Genomic DNA, 19,713 nt, shown 5'->3' with positions numbered 1-19,713 from the left:
CAGGGGGGACCTTTCGGGCAGCTCAGTATACTGTTTCTGTACATTTGACCTAAGAACTCCAGGAGATGCCCAAATGCCACACATCAAAACCAAACTTACAAAAACAAGCCAGATGTTTAACATGAGCTTAAAAATATATGCAGGAAACAACAACACAACAAATTTTATTGTCAATCACACAATACTTGCTGTTTTGTGCCTTCATATCATTTCTGACTTACGGCATCCATAATACGAACCTATCACCTTGGCAAAGTTTTCTTGGCAAGATTTGTTCAGAAGGGGTTTTCCTTTGCCTTTCCCTGAGGCTGAGAGCGTGGGTTTCATGGCCCAGTGGGAAATTGAACACTGATCCTCCGGAGTCATAGTCTAACACTCAAACCACTACACCATGCTGGAAGAAATGGCTTCAGAGACACCTTTCTTCCTCCTCCTCCACCAACCACCCCATCCCTGTTTCGATGTACATGGAAGTATTCCTGAAATCAAGGTTCCCGTGCAATATCTTCTGAGATATTGATGAGTCAGTTAAATTTTCAGCGTGTGGTTTGATAAAAAGGACTAGTGATTTTGGCTAATGAGTGGTTAATATTTTTCTACCTGTTAATATTTAGAAGCATCTTGGATTCCTCTTAATTTGTTGAGATGTCTGATACTCTCTGAAAAACACATGATTTCTGTATGAAGTCTTCCATTTTAAAAAAAAATTAGTTGCAAATTATGTGCCATGTCTTCATCTCAATGCGACTGAAGCACAGTTCAAAATTCTCCTAAACTTTTCCACTTGCTTTATCTCCACCTTTGTTTTAATAGGTGCTGTTGAGGAGAAGGCTCTGGATTTAGATGCTGCTAGACTTCTAATACTAAAACAAGAAAGCAGGAAGGAAGGGAAGCCTCACCGGACTGTGTCAACGAAGGAAAATGAAGGTGATTAGCTCAGTTAGAAAACCTGGCTTAAAAAAGTAAAGTTATCCTTAAATACTGGCACCATTGCTTATATTGTATGTAATTATGGAATACATTATGGTCTTGTGAAATAATGAATAAAAATGGGAATTTTAAAAATACAAATGGTGATGAATGAACCCCCTAATTTCTTAGTCGTCTCTTCAAATATTAAGGCAAGGATTCCAAACAGTTTCTAATATCTCACTTCAGAGTCATCAATTCGGTGGTGAGGTTGTAAATATTTAATATTAAGGTGTCTTTAACTATACCAGTTCTTATAAAGCAGGTAACTTAGACGTATGTTCCTGTCTGGAAGTACTGAAGCCCGTTCCAGATGTTAGTGTGACAGCTCACTGCTGAAGAAAAATATCATATAATCAGTGCTCCATGTGGTGGCTAGAGAGGAAGTGGAACTGGCTCTTAATGTAAATTGGTGTGACTGTGTGGTATGAATCTATATTTCTTCTTCATGGTCTCTGCGAATCACACAAATGGGTTTATTCTGCGCCTGTGCAGCAATCCTCGGAAACTTCTAGAATCTCCAGGCAGAAAGTAATGTATCTTTCTGCAACTTTTTGGCGGTAGCCCCGCCCACCCATATATAAGGCCCCTGGTGGCCCGCTCCTCTTCAGTTCCTTCATTCCGCCGCGCTAAGCAGTTCAGGGAACTTCGCTAGCGTTATTGCTTACTCTTCTTATTGGAATCTCGGCTTGACCTTTGGACTTTCACTTGACCATTCTTTGGACTCTCACTAATCGGCTTCACTTTCTTCTGACCTCACGACTTGACCTACGGACCGGTAACGGACTTGTTTACCATGGCCTCATTCAAGCAGTGCACTAAGTGCGGGGTTAAAATCCCCAGGGCCGATGGCCATGAGAGATGTGTCCTCTGCCTGGGGGAGTCCCACATTCCGGGCAACTGCCCCCACTGTAAGGCGATGTCTGCCCAGGCCCTCAAAAATAGGGACCGGACACTCAAGGCTGCGCTCTACGAAAAGGTCTTGAGCCAGCCTGGTGCTTCTGGGGATGCGGATGCCCCCAAACCCCCCAAGAGAAAAGGGGACAAACATGTGGACAAGAAGCGGGCTCGCTCGTCATTGCCACCCGCTAAGAGCCGTCGCAAGGGTCCCCCGAGCACGGTCTCAGTGCCTCCGCCTGAGTCAAGGCCGGTGCCGTCCACATCTCTGGTCACCAAGTCGGCGAAGACCCTGACTCCTGTACCGATTGCCTCCCGGGTGGTGCCTCTCGAGCCCAGGATCCTGCTCGCTAGCCATCTGTCTGCACCGGCGGACGCCCTGCAGATTGTGGACGTGGACTCCGAGTCTGAAGGGGAGCTCCACAACTCTGATGCCCCCTTGTCTCCTCAGAGGATCAGAACCCGCTCTCCTTCCCCTGAGGCAAGGCCACAAGTCCCACCACGGGATAGAGAACGTCCTCGCTCCCCCCCGAGGAAGGATCGAGCCGCATTGGGAGCTGAGGCGGACGCTGCCTTGGGATCAGGCCGTCCGAACTCCACAGAGCGTGACCAAGACTTGTTCGACGCCTTCCCGGACCTGGTATTTGACCACCGTACAGGTCAGTACCTAATCCCCGTGGACCCGTCCCGCTTGCGACGTAACATACGGGCCCACTCACGGGACCATCACCAGACCGGTGCTTTCCACGGACTAGACGATTTGGGCGCCACCGACCCTTCACCCAGAAGGCATAGCAGATCGCCCTCAAGGTCCAGATCTAGGTCCCCGCGCTCTGCAGCTCTACTCTCTGAGGAAGATGATGCTCCGTTTGTCCCAGAGGGACCGGAAGTCCCATCGCCCACGGACGACGTTAGGTCTTTCGCTGATAGGGTTATCCGGATGGCAGATGCCCTGAAGCTAGAAGTGGCCCATCCAGAGGATGATGCCCTTGATCCTGTGGAAAGGAGGATCCATGGTTCCGCACCAGCTCCACCGGCCTTGGCATATCTACCTTCATTAGAGAAGATTGCTAAGCGTTCATGGGACGCACCAGCCACCATCCCGTCCACGTCCCGCAGGATCGAGAACCTCTATCGGGTCACTCCCTCTGCTCCATCTTGGCTCTCCAACCACCCTAAACTGAACTCTGCGATAGTGGAAGGAGCCCAGTCCACCTTTGCTCCAAAGTCCTCGTCTTCTCCGATTGACAAGGACAGTAAAAAGCTGGACGGATTGGCCAAGAAGTTTTATGCCTCAGCGGCCCTGGATTTAAAGGTGGCCAACTACGCGGCCTGTATGGGAGCTTACGTACAGTACCTCGTGGAAAAGATGGACCCTACTATCGCCGACCTGCCAGATGACAGAAGGCGCATGATGTCTGCACTCAGGAATGAGATCCACCTGATAGGCGGACAGCAGATCATCTCCGCCAGACACTCGACGGATTGTGCGTCGAAGATCCTTTCTGGCTCCATAGCCCTCCGGCGCTACGCATGGCTGCGATCTTCGGATCTCACCCCGCAAGCCAAGGCAGCGATAGAGGACATGCCCTTCGACAACTCGGGCTTGTTCCACCGCGACACAGACGAGAAGCTCAGCTTCCGTTATAGGATGAAGACCGCGGCCAGAAAGCACGGTATGTCATCCACTGCACCCAAGGCCTCACGCCAGAGGTACCCTAGTCAGCGCCCTTGGCAGCCAGGTGGCCAGTACCGCTTCCAGCCCCAAGATCGTCCCTATCAGCATGATACTCAGCCTCAAGGCCGGTCCTCTCGGTCGCCTGCCTTACCAGCTGACAAGCGCCAGTCTTCCCAGCCCACATTCCAGCAGGGTTACAGGAAGAAAGATGGCAGAGGAAAGAAAAGATTCTGATGTGTCCCCGCGCACCTCGTCACCCCCCAACAGATTGAGCCCCTTCTTTAACACCTGGGCCGCCATTACCACGGACTCTTGGGCACTTAACATCGTCCGTAGGGGCTATGCCCTAGAGTTCTCTGAGCTCCCACCAACTGGAGCCTTTATTTCAACTGTCCCCTCGGACACCCTTCTCGACGAAGTGCGCACTCTTCTAGACAAAGGCGCTATTGAACCCGTGTCCCCCTGTGAGTTCAAGCGCTGCTTCTTTTCCAGGTACTTCACCGTACCTAAGAAAGACTCTGGCCTTAGACCCATAATGGATTTTCGAGCCCTCAATACTTTTATTGTTTGCAAGAAATTTAGGATGGTAACCCTTGCTTCTATCTTACCACTCCTACAGGAAGGCCACTGGTTCGTGACTCTAGACTTAAAAGATGCCTACTTTCACATAGGGATCCGGCACAACCACCGCAGGTTCCTCGCCTTTGCCGTCGGGCTCCAGGCATACCAGTACAAGGTCCTTCCCTTCGGCCTTTCCGCAGCTCCAAGAGTCTTCACCAAGTGCATGGCACCCGTGGTGGCATACCTGCGTCAAAAGGGAATCACGGTCTTCCCATACTTAGACGACTGGCTCTTCGCAGCGCCCTCCAAAGACACACTGCTCGAACACCTCGAGTCTACCCTGTCGCTCCTTCAAGCATTGGGACTACAGGTCAACTTCGACAAGTCCAACCTGATTCCCACCAAACGCATTGACTTCATTGGAACCACACTGGACTCTGTGTCAATGAAGGCATACCTTCCAGAGGCAAGGTTTCAGGCCCTCCGCTCGTCACTGCAGCCGTGCCTGCGTCAGAGACGTCTGCAGGCCCGTGTGGTACAAGTTGCCATGGGACACCTGGCCTCTACCACCTTCGTCACACCATGGGCCAGACTAAGGCTCAGGCCCCTACAATCATGGTTCCTATCCGTGTTCGACCCCGTCCAAGACGTGCCTACCAAACTGCTCACCATCCCGAGGACCGTACAGAAGTCCATTCGATGGTGGCTCCAGCCCGACAACGTCTGCGGGGGAATGTCATTCTTACCCCCGCAACCGGACCTCTCTCTAACTACGGACGCCTCCCTGCAGGGATGGGGCGCCCATACTCTGGACCTCACAATAAAGGACAAGTGGTCACCGGCGGAAGCCACTCTCCACATCAACATCCTAGAGATGCTGGCTGTGGAGAAGGCACTCATAGCCTTCCAGACGGTCCTCGCAGACAAGGTGGTGCTTCTTCTCACCGACAACACCACGGTCATGTACTACCTCAACAAGCAAGGGGGTACAAAGTCGAGGACCTTGTTGGCAGTCACCATCCGTATCTGGGAGTGGTGCATACAGCACAAGATCCTACTACAGTGCATCCATCTGCCAGGCGACCAGAACGACCTTGCAGATCAAATCAGCAGGTCATCTTCCACTTGCCACGAATGGAGGCTGCATCCAGAAGTGGTGACCCAACTCTTCGATCGCTGGGGACCCCCCCTCCTGGACTTGTTCGCCTCCCGGCTAAACGCCCATGTACCGAGGTTTTGCTCATGGTACAGAGAGCCCGGGTCGGAAGGGGATGCCTTCCAAATCAAGTGGACTCAAGGCCTCCTGTATGCCTTTCCTCCATTTCCTCTGATCACACGGGTGATCTCGAAGATGTTGTCGGACCACACAGACGCAATTTTGATAACTCCGTGGTGGCCCAGACAGCCGTGGTTCACCCCTCTCCTACAGTGAGCACAGGACCATCTCCGATTAGAACACCGGCCCGACCTGCTTTCGCTACACGACGGGCAAGTCCACCATCCCGAGATGCAGTCTCTCCCATTGGTGGCATGGAGGATTCGGTCCTGAACACGCTTCCATCCGGTGTCCGGGATATCATCAAAGCAGCACAAAGGTCCTATGCCTACAAATGGGATAAGTTCCTTGCCTTCCTACAGACAAAGGACATTCCACCATCCCGTGTCTCCATCCCAGTCGTCCTGGACTTTCTTATGTCACTGGCAGAAGCAGGTCTCTCCTTGAGTTCTATCAAGTGTTACCTTTCTGCCATCCCGTCCCATTATTTGCTCCGAGACAAATTTTCTGTTTGGGGACCCTCTCATAAAGAGGTTCCTTAAGGGATTCAACAATCTGCATTCACCGGTTGCAGACCCTTCACCTCAGTGGAGTCTAGACACCGTCCTGGCACAGCTGGTGTCTAAACCGTTTGAGCCCTTAGCTACCACGGACCTGAGACTCCTGACTTGGAAAACAGCCTTCCTGGTAGCTATCACGTCAGCCCGCCGGGCTGGTGAACTGTGTGCCCTGAGGGTGGATCAGCCCTTCCTCCGTTTCCATAAGGACAAGGTGGTGCTCCGTACGGACATCACTTTCTTGCCGAAGGTGGTGTCTGCCTTTCACATCAACCAGGACATTGTTTTACCGACTCTGGCTCCTAATCCGACCACAGACTCTGAGCGTCAGCTCCATGCCCTGGATGTCCGCAGGGCGCTGGCGTTCTATTTGGACAGGACATCTGCTTCCAGGCGTTCGGAGAGACTTTTTGTGTGCTACTCCGAAGCCAAGAAGGGGCTGCCGGTGTCACCGCAGAGGTTCTCCAAGTGGGTGGCCAGCACCATCCACCTCTGCTACGAACTGGCTGGAAAGCCTCCACCAGGTCGGGTTAGAGCCCATGCAACTAGGGCGGTAGCTGCATCCTCAGCCTTTTTGACGGGGATTCCCTTCGAGGATGTCTGCAAGGCAGCTGTCTGGTCCCAGCCACTGACATTCATTAGACATTACAGGATGGACTCAAGGGCCAGGCATGATGCAGCCTTTGGGAGGGCAGTGTTACTCTCTGCCATGCACTAAACCTGTTACACTGTTAATAAATAACACAGTTGTTTGGTTTACATACTTTATTGATTATGTCATTTGTTGTTATTGACACTCCCTCCTCCACTGACTACAGCTCGCTAGTCTAAACCCATTTGTGTGATTCGCAGAGACCACGAAGAAGAAGAACAGGTTGCTCACCTGTAACTGTGTTTCTTCGAGTGGTCATCTGCGAATTCACACAAACCCGCCCATCCATCCCCTCAGTGTCTGCTCATTTGACAACGCTTGTTGCCGCGCTGATTAGCGGCTCATTCGGAACTGAAGAGGAGCGGGCCACCAGGGGCCTTATATATGGGTGGGCGGGGCTACCGCCAAAAAGTTGCAGAAAGATACATTACTTTCTGCCTGGAGATTCTAGAAGTTTCCGAGGATTGCTGCGCAGGCGCAGAATAAACCCATTTGTGTGAATTCGCAGATGACCACTCGAAGAAACACAGTTACAGGTGAGCAACCTGTTCATCACTAGCCTCCAGGACGGTGTGCACATCTTGTAATCTGACAGATCCAAATTGATCTTGTGGGTTATGTATTCTGGAAGCATTTTTCAGTGTCAGCTACACTACCATGTATTGTATGATCTAAAAATAGATAAGAGCAGGGTTGCCTAGCTGTTATGCAGAGTCAGGCTACTACCTCAGGCAGAAAATATTGAGATACAGTAGAAGCAGGCCTTTCCTGAATTGCCCTTCTACTCTGGTGGAAAATGGAGCTGTATGTGGACATCAGGTGAAAAAGAAAACATGGATTTTATTTGTTTATTAAAATATTTATACTCCGCCCTACATCAAGAGATCTCAGGATGGCTTTTGTTGTTGTGTATCTTCAAGTAATTTCTGGGGTTTTCTTGGCAAGGTTTGTTCAGGGGAGGTTTGCCATTGCCTTCTCCTGTGGCTGAGAGAGTATGATTTGCCCAAGGTCACAGTGGGTTTCATGGCTGAGCTGGGAATCGAGCTTTGGTCTCCAGAGTTGTAGTCCAGCACACAAACCACTGTACCACATTGGCTTACAATAGCATTAAAATAGGTTCAGCAGCCTAAAAACAGTTGTTGTTTCTTGCTGTGTGCCTTGAAGTTGTTTCTGACTTATGGCAACCCTAAGGCAAATCTGTAACACGGGTTGAGAGTATGTAACTTGTCCAGAGTAAGGGCCTGAACAGACAGGCCAAAATAAAGCTGCTTCAGGTCACTTTGGAGTTATGCTGTTTAAATGACACATGCCTCTTAAGAGGCCAGAAGCTGCGTCAAAGCTGTGCTCCAGTCCTTAGGAATGGATCTTGGCTTTGGTGTGGCTTCTGACCTTTTGGAATGCATGCATCATTTAAACAGCATATCTCCAAAGTGACCCAAAGCAGTTTTATTTTGGCCTGTTTAGGCCCTAAGATAGTTTAAATAAGCTAAAAACATATTAAGCAGTATGAATGTGTGAAATTGAAGGCTTTCATGGCTGGCATCCGTAGTTTTTTGTGGGTTTTTGGGCTGTGTGGCATGTTCTAGAAGAGTTTATTCCTGACATTTCACCAGCACAAATTCCAGCCACAGATGCTGGCGAAACGTCAGGAATAAACTCTTCCAGAACATGGCCGCACAGTCTGTAAAACACAAGAAAAAACATGTATGTGGTCTGAAGGAGCCTATTTTGCACCTGAGATATGACAAAGGACACTTTCCTTTCATTAATGTTGAATAAGGTTCAGTTGTTGAAGCGGTGTTAAAGAAAGTAATGTTGCAGTAAGATTCCATGATTATGAAGTTGGTTCCTGTGCATAGAATGGGATGGAGACACTGTCTTGTCCTTTGCTTCAGACAGTAAAAATATACTGGGTTGGTCCCAAATGTGAGTACTTAGTGTAACTAGCGTATGCCTGCCCTACTTGCCTCTCACCTGGTGTAACATCTGGTTCTTAATGGTTGTGTGATGAGTTATCTAGACTTATTACTTGCAAGGAACACATCAGATTCTCCATTTTAGTAGTTTATTGCAATTTTTTTTTGTAATTGTAGAGAATAAATTCAGGAGCTTGAGCAGTTCTACAACAGCAACAGGGTTCCCAAAGTGGAGGGGTGGATTTTCCTCTTCTTGACATAATGATGGCAGCCATCATGACCTTGGGGAAGATTGCCGAAAATGGCACCACAGCAACTCCGAGCGTCAAATCCCTGTCAAAGCCTCTTGCTCCCAACCGGATTGGCAGGAGAAACCAGGTAAAAAAATGGAACACTTTGTTTTATGGGGGAGTACCATTTTCATGGGAAAGTATTTTGAGGTAGTCAACCCTTTCCCTCCCTTCTTGGCTTTGAATTCTGTCACAAACCCATATGTATGGATTAAGTAACTACATTGGGCCCTTCTTTTACATGACATGGGGGATTCCCCCCCCCCCATGTAAAAGAAAAAGCGCGTAAGCTTGAGCCCCATTAGAAGTAATTGGGCTCGTGCCTGCCGTGTGGTGCCACAGCTGCGCACCCCATTACTTCTTCCGGGGTGCACAAGCCTTTTTTCCGTTGCAGTTTCATGGGCACACTGTATGTATGATCAAAAGTCAGCTGAGACAGGCTCCTTCACTTTCACTGGAGCAGTCCTGACTAGCTTTGGACACACGCTCATACAAAGAGATGGTATTGTGCAACCTTGGAAGCAGATGAATACATCCACCAGTGTTCCTGTAATTTGCAAACAGGGCTGGCCTAGCCAAGACAGCAAATGGCACCCTCCCGCAGTTGCACAGTGTCTGAATTCAGCCATGTTAATTCAGACATGAAGCAGAAAACTCATCAAATTGACTATGGCTTTCTCTAGCAATAAAAGCAGAAGGACGACAAATTAAATAATTTTAAATTCGCCACCCTTTCATGACACCAGAGACAATCAGCTCAATCTGGTTGATGTTAGCGGTGGCCCTGGCTGAAAAGGTGATAGAAAGAGTTGTGCTATGCCAATGTGTCTGTTTCGGTCTTGTATTTCTGTGTCTTCCTATGCTAGACCTTAGGGAACCATTGGCACTCCAGATGTTACAGGAAACATCTTCCATAATCTGTGTGGGGTTTATAGGTCAAAATATCTGGAGGGCCAAAGGCACCCCATCTCTTTCCTGTATCATCCACCAAAGACGGCTTTCTTCTTTATTGTTCTCAAATGGTGGTTCATTTCCATTGGTACAGTAGCATAGGCAGTTGGCTGTGCTCTTAACACCCTTTTTGTCTGTGCAATATTCACTGAGCTTTACACTCAAGGAAGCATTTCTTCCAGTCTATTGGAAAACATGCTGTAATGGCATATCAAAATCACAAAGTAAGTGAAGAACTGAGAGGTTCAAATATAATATAGTCAGCTGTTCTTTTCTGTTTCCACCATTATGAGGCTGTCAGGTCTATTACCATTCTGCAGCTTATCTCTTTTATGGGAACTAGAAAAAAACAACAATCTTTGTTGTTGTTGGGAGGCAGTGTGTGTGTTTTTGATGAATGCTGCACTTCTTAAGAGTCTTTTTTAAAGTTTGCATCAGGACCAGTGTTCTTTGGGAACTGAGTGTGCCTTGGCAAACGGCATGGATTTCCCTCCACTGACCTAAGGCTTGTCATACTTAACAATGGATAATGAGAAATTTTAGGCACATTACAGACTTTAAACAGCGCAGCTCTCGGACGCTGCCGAGAAGGAGCGCGGAAATCGCGCTCCTTCTCAGGCCCTGGAAGAGGCGCCACAAAGCGCAAGGGGCGCATTTGCGGCATCATTTCCGGGGTGACACGTGCAGACGCAACGCGTCCAGCACGTAAAGATGGCGGCGCCCGTGTGTATAGGGCACCACCATCTTTACACCCCCGTCACGTGCTAGGGGTGAGGCCGGTATGGACGCTAGGTCCTCGGCCAACCCCTAGCACGTGACGGGGGCGTAAAGGCCCGTCTATAATGCACCTTAGATACTGGAGGATCACATCAAAGCACACATTGCAGTACACTTTGCAGAATGCAGTGTTGGGGTGAACAGATAGCCACAGGCCTCTCTGTGAAATTGCCTTAGGTAGAACGAATGTAGTTTTAGGAAAAGCCTACCATGCCATGCTCTGTTGGAAAAGCATGAGAGAGACAGAAGGATGGGCTGACTGGCTGGCTCAGTTGTGTGTGGCTTTTGCTTAGAGCCTCTGACCTTTAATTCCACCAGTCGTTTCACTGGGCATTGGATCAAGAGAGTAAATGTGACGGGATTAAGAGGGATACTTGCACTATAAAAATAAATAAATAATTTAGGGAAGGCAGCCAAGAGTTGCTTTCCCTGGCAGTCAGCACAGAAGTTGGTCATAAATTGGGTCTGCTGTTTACTCCACCTTGAGAGACCTCAACAGGTGCAGGCAGGTGACCTAGTGGTAGTTTTTATTATTTTATGATGATTGTTCTTGTACACCTTCAAGTCATTTTTGACTTATGGTGACCCTAAGGTCAGGGTTTTCTTGGCAAAATTTGTTCAGAGGGGGGTTGTCTTTGCCTTCCTCTGAGGCTGAGAGAGTGTGACTGGGGCAAGGTCACCCAGTGACTTTCCATGGCTGAACAGGTATTCATTCGATCTCTAGTCTCCCTGAATCCTACTCCAACACTCTACTGCTCCACACTCTTTGTTTGGGATGCATACCTGCAGGGCTGCTACTGTCACTCATGAACAGTAAGAGAGTGGCTTTTTCAAAATGAATACAGAGCTTTAAATATTACCCAGCAAATTGCCGCACACCATGAAAGGAGGGTTAAAAATGCTTTTGTCTGATTTTACTGCTGTGCCTAGCTCTGCTACAGTCCACCTTACCATGGCAGTATAATGAGTCATGATTGAAAAACGGACTCTCCACACAGAGCTTACAAATGTTATTTTTTGGATTTCAGGTCCCAGAATCCTCAAAGGGGGTTTTGGGATTGGTGCAGGGGTTGCAATATGGAGGAGTAACTTTTCCAGGCTCTGTACAGTAGCTTTCATGAAACGAGAAGGGAAGTATAACCTGACACAGAATTCCCAAAGAGCTTTTGCCACCAGTAGGGCAATGCCAGGTCACTTTAATAAACACCAGAGCTGTTATCAAATTAGCTGCTAATTTTGTCTCTTACTTGGGGAAATACACTTCACAGGCAGCACAGCTCCAGCCTGGCAGCCCACTGCTGTGCCCAAAAAATTATCCAGTGAATTATTTTTATAGCAGTTATGCCAAACTATTGGTCTTTTACACAAATCCTCCCTCTTAGCTACACTTGGTTTTGGTTCCTTGCCGTTACAGATATGCAGTACCCCCCCCCCCCCCCCAGATCCTGAGTGAGTGTGAGGAAGCGGGGCTGGACGGTTGGCTGGGATTTTGCATTGGGTTGAGCTGAGCTAATGTTAAACCCAGAGGCTTGTCCTAATCAATTCTATCTGAGCTGCCTTTTCCATTTTGCTCCTTGCTTTCAAGGCAAAGAGTTATTATCCTTTGTTAATGTGCTGATTTCAAAAGGGCGAGTGTCAGAAAGCAAGGGTTTCTGACAAGGGTTTCAAACAATTAATGGCATTGCATAGAGTGATAGCCTTCCTGCACCAAGGAAAATGTAGTCTGATTACAAAGAGAAGCCCTGAGGATTACACATCTGAATGAATGGCACAGCTGCAAGGATTTTTCCTCTCAATGTCTTTGTCCCGCTCAGAGACAACATTGAGCAGAGCTGCAGTAAAATTGGACCTGAAGGTTATTCTCTAAACCAGCCAGATATGAGAGGTCCTTAGAGAAATCTGTTCGTAAGATGTGCAAAGGTTACATCAAATATTTCCATAGAAATGCATACAGGTGTGTGTGTGTGTGTTATTTAAAAGATAAATCCCCACTGCCATTTCCTCAATAACAGCTATTCAACATCTTGTAATTATGGGGCAGCGTGGTGTAGTGGTTTGATTGTTGGACTACAACTCTGGAGATGAGTGTTTGAATCCTGACTCAGCCATGGAAGCCCACTGAGTAACCTGAGTAAAAAAAATAAAATCCAAAATCCAAAACACTTCTGGTCTTAAGCATTTCAGATAAGAAAGACTCAACTTGTAATTTTTTCTAAAACTTTTTCTGTCATCTTTAAGTACTGTATATACAGAATTGGAGTCCATTTGGGACTAAATTCAGTGGAAATTGCAAGTGCTAGCTGTTTTTACATTTGGATCAGTTAAGTCTACAGAGAGAGAGTTGGGAAAAGTTACATTTTGAACTAAAGGTCCAAGAATCCCCCAGTCAGCATGACCCCTGGTCGTATTTGGAGAGAAGGAATGTGGGAGTTGTAGTTCAGAAACAGCACCTTTTCCTAGCCCTGGACTGCTACACATCCTGCCCAAACAGGTCAGTTTTACAGTATTTAAGAAAGATGTACAGGATATAAATCTGGCTCTACTAGAATATGGAATTGGATTGGTGTGGCAATATGGAAAAAAGATTGATCATTTAAACTATGTTGGTAAGATGTTGACAAGAGCTGTCTCTTTCCATAGCATGGCATGTCAGAGCTTGGAAAAATAATTTGTTTGGACTACAGTATCCAAAATCCACCTACTATTGACCATGGTGTCTGAGGAATTCTGTAAACAGCAGGATAAATGTTTCCAGATTTTGATTTCATCTTGGCTATTTAAAGAAAGAGAAGCTGATTTAACTTGGTTCCAGCAAAGAGTACCATTCTGTCCTTGGTCTAAAAGGCTGGTGTCTGACACAGTGTCTCAAGGACAATTAAAACAACAACAATCCCCCACAAAGTAGATGGTTTTTTTCTCTTACGTGAGAATATATTATTTTCATTTCTGATTGCAGCCGCTGTAAAGAAAGTATTAATTATATTTCCAGCAAGCCTGTTTGTTTGAATACCAAAGCACTCTAGCAACAGCCATTTGCTTCCTGACTTTTTTCCTCCTCTCCTCCCTTTTCACCACAAAAGAGCATGAGTTGGTTTACTGTAGGCTTTCCTTCAGGTTTTCAGCAATATTCCTGTATCTGTTTCTAACGGGAAATGGGAGATGTTTCAGGAAGCAGTTTGGGTCTCAAGCCAGTGGGGACTCACATCTTGGGATATGGTCTCTGAAGTAAAGGGCTGTCATGGCTGATCCTAGAGGTAGGAGCCCTGCCACTTCTTTGGCTGCATCTGCACTCCCAAAATAATCTGGTCTGACATGATTTTAACTGCCATGTCTCAATGCTCAATGCTATGGAATTCCCAGAATCCCCAGAATGCTATAGAATTGAGCCATGTCAATTAAAGTGGTGTCAAACCAGATTATTTCTGCAGTGTGGATGCAGATATTGTCAGGCAGACACTGATGCAATTCTAGACTTAATTGGGATGGTGGCGGCGGCTTGGTTCTCATTACTATCCCGAGAGGTAACTTCTCACTTTCAAGAGGAGGTGGGGTGAGGAAGATATCTCCTGTTAGTGCAAACATCCCATCCCAAATTTTAATAGGGGAAGTTGCAAACTGGACCACTTTTTAAGCTAAGGAACAACTTCTCTTGTAATTTGTTTTTTCTTCTTTCCATGATTTCCAGCATATTTATATCTTGTCCTGTGCTCAGTGTCAGATTCATGCTAAGTAAACTATAGTATAACAGGGGTGGGCAAAGTGCAGCCCACAGGGCTGTTTTTGTGGTTCCCTGGGTCCTCCGTATAATTGCAAAATGTTTCAATTGTTTTTACCCCAAAATGCCATTTAGGGGATGCATGGCACCTTTCTATCACATTTTGGGGCTCCACTGCCCTAATTAGACCCAGGAGAGGACTCTTTTGAAATAGGAAGTGACTTCTAATCACTTCCTATTCTAAAAAAACTCATTGATTGGCTTACAGATTGTAAACTGCTTAGAGAGTGCTGAGTTCACCATTAAAGCGGTATAGAAATGCAAATGCCATAGCTATTAAAATGCTTAGGAAGACCAAATGACATGGTGAAAATGGCCCCTAGAACACATTTGGGGGCAAATCCTGTTTGTTTTTTAAAGGAGGCCGGTGGCCCTCCAGGGGAGTTAATGTGTCCTCTTAGCTTTTCACAGTTACCCACTCTTGCCTAGAGCCTCAGACTATGAATACCAAAAAAGGAGAAGAAAGAAAGAAAGAAAGAAAGAAAGAGGTTAAAAACCTGTTAGATTGGTTTGAGGGACTGCAGGTGATGCCATGGACCCTCCTAAACTTGACATAGTTTAGAGGTTCAACATGTATTAATTTGGCCCTGTCTGTTTTTAATATTTTGCATGTACAGTCAGCCCTCCATATCCACAAATTCTGCATCCATTGATTCAGCCATCCAAGGCATGAATATATATATATATATATATATATATATATATATATATATATATATATCCCAAAAGCAAACCTTGACTTTGCTGTTTTATATAAAGAACACCATTTTATTGTATTTAATGGGACTTGAGCATCCACAGCCTTTGGTCTCCACATGGGTTATGTGTCCTGGAACCAAACCCCAGCAGCTACCAAGGGACCACTGTACAACTTTTCTTTTCTTTATATAACCCTCCTCCCAATATATTGTCTTAATTCTGTGCTGTATGAAATCAATACCGATCCTGTTTTGCAAATATGTACCATGTTACTTGCTCAGGTTCCCACCAGCGAAATCCCATGGTGTGATGAAAGTGGATGGGGAGGATCCCCCCCCTGCCAAAAAAAAAAGAAAAAAAAAAAAGAATATAATACTAGAACTCAATATTCGACAGTGGAGCTGACTACTGGGAGATTCAGGAAGGACCAAAGGAAGTGCTTTTTTCATGCTGTGCTTAGTTAAACTGTTGCATTTGTTAGACAAGATGTTGTAATGTCACCAGCATAGCTTTAAAAGGGGATTAGGCAAATTCATGGAGGGATAAGGCTAGCTTCCTCCTTGATCAGAGGCACAGTCGCTCTAAATACCAGTTCCTAGAGAACACAAGCAGAGTGGTGGTGTTAAAATAAAATAAAATAAAAACTTTTATTTTTATCTTGCTTTCCTGTGACAAGACAATCAAAGCGGCTCACAACATATTAAAATATCCACATTTACAAAATTATGTCCCAAATTCCCCCCCTTAAAATAAGATTAAACATGTTACAATTAAAATATCTATTAAAAACACAGTAAAAAATACAATGAGGACAGGGCGGTGGGCTAATACATGATGTGGGGGGCAGTCATTCTGTGGCCGGGCACTTTTATTCAGGAAAGGCCTGCCAGAAGAGATCTGTCTTGACAGCTTTTAAAAAACTGTCTAAGCTGGCAATTTGACGGATCTCGTCCAGCAGACCGTTCCATAGTTTGGGAGCAATTACAGTGTTGCATTCATACATGCGGGCTTTTCAGAGCTATCTACTTAGCCAATGGGGACATAGGACTAGGTCCAGCAGGTCTGCTTTGACAGCATTCTGGTAACGTTCCTTTCCAAATATGTATGCCAGCACTGTCTGTGACATCAAACTTCAGATATTTCTTCCTTGGTTTAGAATAATTTCCTTTTTAAATTACTGTATGTATGGTCTTTATATGAATGTGACAGGACAAGATCTCGAACCTTTTATGCCACACTGAGATCCTCTGATATAGGGGTGGGATATAAATATTTCAATAAATAATTAACAAATAAACATTTTTAAAGAATTTGCTTTTTAAAAAGTGGGCTCCACATAGTTGTTCAGATTATCATATTTAACTTTTTTTTAAAAAAAAACAGGAAACAAAAGATGAAAAGTCTTCCTATACCTGCCCCCTGTGTGAAAAGGTTTGCACTACCCAACATCACCTGACTATGCACATTCGCCAGGTAAGCTCGTATATTAAAAGCTCACAGCTACATTTTTTCCTGACTTTTGGGATCAGTAGTATATCTACAGACATTTTGTTTTATAATATTGTAAGAACAAAACAAAACCCAGAAGCTTTAAAAAGGTTCTTCAGTTTCATGGAGGGTTGGGTTGAGAACAACTTACAGAATAGTTGGGGATGTGTGAAAACTTCATGGATGCACGATCATTTTCTGTGGGGATCTCCAGCTCTCCTCCACCACCATTCCTTGGGCACAAACATAGTCATCGAATAGCGTCATTCCTTGGAGAATTTGCTGTTAGATTTCAAAAGCTCCTGACAGCAGATCACAGCTAAGTGGTAGCTTCATTATTTTAAAAATGTTGTTTTGTGGGGGGAAAAGAGGCTCCTCAAAGGTGCAGTAAGGATGAAACATGAGGGTCATTTTTCAAGCACATTTACTGTTGATGCTTTGATACATGCGCAATGGGAAGACTTTGGTTAGACTTCGAGCAGCTAGAGATAGCTAACTTGGACCATGATCCTATTAATACTGTCATCCAACTGCAAGCTTCTTTATGCACATTACGGGGCCAATCACAGGCCATGTAGTTAGATGCTGGATAGTTCCAAGACTGGATACCTTGTATGCACGCTTGTTGAAAGTGCAACTGCAGGGTGTGTTAGCCAGTAGGATCCTGACCCCAGGGTGCCCTCTAGATGTTTTGGTCTCGCCAAGTTGTCATAAACTTTCCACAGTATGGCCAGTGGCCAAGAATTATGAGATTTGCTACAAAACATCTGGAGCATCAAGGTGCCTCCTCTCATGTCACCTTCTTTTCCCTTGCGAATTAACAGAGATGAACACAAATGTTATCAGGTCACCTAACTGTTCCTATGCTCCCCACTGGACCACTCCATCACTGCTGTGTTTTAGGTTGTTTTGAAATTAAGTAGCTTTTTGAAGAGGCATGAAGAGGAAGGAATGAGTGGTCAGGCACATGTTGAGCAGTTAGGAAGTGCAGAAATGTGTGCGAAACAAGCAGAAGTTGAGGATTGTTTCATGAAGGAAGAACAGTAAAGTTTAAGTTGAACATAATAGAAACTTTAATGTCAAAAATTTTGAACACATTCTCCCTCAAATCCCCATGAAGAAAATATATGAATGTTCACTTAGCAGAGTGAAGGATAAATATATAATGATTTGCGCATGGAAAGCAAGTAAAATTTCAATTGACATATTAGAGAAGTACTGTATTCATACTAGTTAACGAACAGAATGGACTTCTTGTCTGCATTTCCAAAGAGAAAGACTAGATGGGAATCTGTTAAGCCATAAAGCAATCATTCTTAACCAGCTCATGCCTAGGATGACATCAAAGTCAAATCCTGAAGAAAACACAGTGGCTACTGGCTGAGCCACACACTCTTAGTGAAAACTCGTGAAGTCACATGGAAGCTGTGTGTGCATCTGTTATAATTTGTGTGATTAAAACAGACTGGGGGGAACATCTGCAACTTTTGTAATTTAATCAGATGAGCCCCGCACCCCCAAAGTTTTCCCCCCAAAGTTTGCCTCTGAACAAGCACAACCTGGCTTTGAGACCAATGGCAGCTCCAGTACCTTTTTTGACTTGAGTTCAGAGAGTAACTCCCTTGCAACATATAATAGGTCGCTTTAGGAAAGTGCTAGGGAACCTGTGTCTTTTCAGGTACTGCTGAATTACACTTCCCATAATTTGCAACCAGAGGGCTAGTAGAGCTTTTGTGTGGATGGATCTACTCTTGAGTGTGAATGTCTATGCTGGTGAAAAGTGATGGGAGTTGTGATCCAATACATCAAAAAGGCTTGGGAATGCTGCATTAAATGATCTATAAGGAACGTTTCTAAGGGCTGATGGGCACATTCAGAGTAAGGATATGTCTCTTTCTTATTTAAGCTTTTCTGAGTGACCCATTATGGAGTAGGCAATTGGATACCCCTTGGGCACTTTGTGTACTATAGCTTCCATAATCCCTGTCCACAGGCCAGTTTAGCTTGGACGTGTGCGAGCTGTAGACCTAAACACTTGTGTAGCACAGGCTGCCTGTGCCTGCTTCATGCATCATCAAACTGTGGCCATTCACACTCAACAGTGGGTCAGTCCATCCACATAACACTTCAAAGAAAGGGGGCATAGCCTTCTCAGATGTCTGCGTGATGGCCTTTCAAATATTTAGAATTTGTTTTCTTTGCTTTTTCAGTTCTTTGCCACTGTTTGAGTGGTAATATGATTGCAGTGTTCAGTTATATTTTGAAATAGTCCTTGCTTGTAGGACAAGCTATAAACATGAGACATAAAAGGGTGTGTGTAATTAACACAAATACTCCATGCCGATTGCACTGAACCTTAAATAATGATTATGATGGTGGGTGGTGATAGACTAACATGCTCTTGATGTGGGACAGGAACATCTCCAATGAAAATATTTATTCCTTTCTTTAGCATAACATTGACACTGGAGGAACCGACCATTCCTGCAGCATCTGTGGAAAGTCGCTGAGCTCTGCAAGCTCCCTCGATCGTCACATGCTAGTGCATTCTGGTGAAAGGCCTTACAAATGTTCAGTATGTGATCAGTCCTTCACCACAAATGGAAACATGCACAGGTGAGAACCAACAATGAGATGACAGTGAGTGTTTGTGTTTTGGGGGAGGGGCCTAAGAAATATGAATGTCCTTTCAGTTTCAGGCCTTTAAATCTAGAGATTCCTTTTTTGACGAGTCCTGAGAGTACAGTGGAACCTTGCCTTACATGGGGATCCGTTCCAGACCCCATCATGTAAGGCAAATTCTGCCTATGCTCGAGCCCCATTCAGTATAATGGGGCTTGTGCTCAAGGCGGTGCAGCACGCATGCCATTCATTAGATTGCCGCATATGGGGCGCCTGCGTATGGAGCGGGCACACTGTAGTTCCTTGCAACATATAATGGGTTGCTTTAGGAAAGTGCTAGGTAGCCTTGTCTTTTCAGGTACTGCTGAATTACACTTACCATCAGTTGCAACCGGCCTGCCCACTTCTGCTTATTTTGTTGGAACAATTTGTTGAATGATGGAAATATGAATCCTGGGCATATAACTATCTGTTTGACTTCATGAACTGGACGCTTTTTGTCGACAAGTTTCTTATCAACAGTAGTCTTTTGACTATTTCATTTGGGTACAACCTTTAGTATTTTTTTGTCATTCTTCAGAATGGGCATATGTGCCTTAATCCTG

General features: G+C 45.6%; 1 protein-coding gene across 7 annotated transcripts in view; it reads left to right on the top strand.

Moving 5' to 3' along the window:
• The window catches only part of RREB1 (ras responsive element binding protein 1), a 170,320-nt gene that overhangs the window by 88,054 nt on the left and 62,553 nt on the right, over window positions 1-19,713 (top strand). For 5 of the 7 annotated variants that reach the window (XM_042464651.1, XM_042464654.1, XM_042464650.1 and 2 more), the window contains 4 exons: window positions 814-927; window positions 8,684-8,884; window positions 16,382-16,471; window positions 18,939-19,102. In XM_042464651.1, coding sequence (XP_042320585.1) covers window positions 8,768-8,884; window positions 16,382-16,471; window positions 18,939-19,102 — 371 coding nt within the window. In that variant the 5' untranslated portion in view covers window positions 814-927; window positions 8,684-8,767. Of the gene's footprint in view, window positions 1-813; window positions 928-8,683; window positions 8,885-16,381; window positions 16,472-18,938; window positions 19,103-19,713 lie in introns of those variants that run through there. The other 2 variants (XM_042464655.1, XM_042464656.1) reach the window with 2 other exon arrangements.

This window comes from Sceloporus undulatus, chromosome 4 (assembly GCF_019175285.1).
Source record: "Sceloporus undulatus isolate JIND9_A2432 ecotype Alabama chromosome 4, SceUnd_v1.1, whole genome shotgun sequence".
Classification (NCBI taxonomy): Eukaryota; Metazoa; Chordata; class Lepidosauria; order Squamata; family Phrynosomatidae; genus Sceloporus; species Sceloporus undulatus.
The sequence above is the reverse complement of the archived record's forward strand: the minus strand, read 5'-3'. Positions and strand labels throughout refer to the sequence as shown.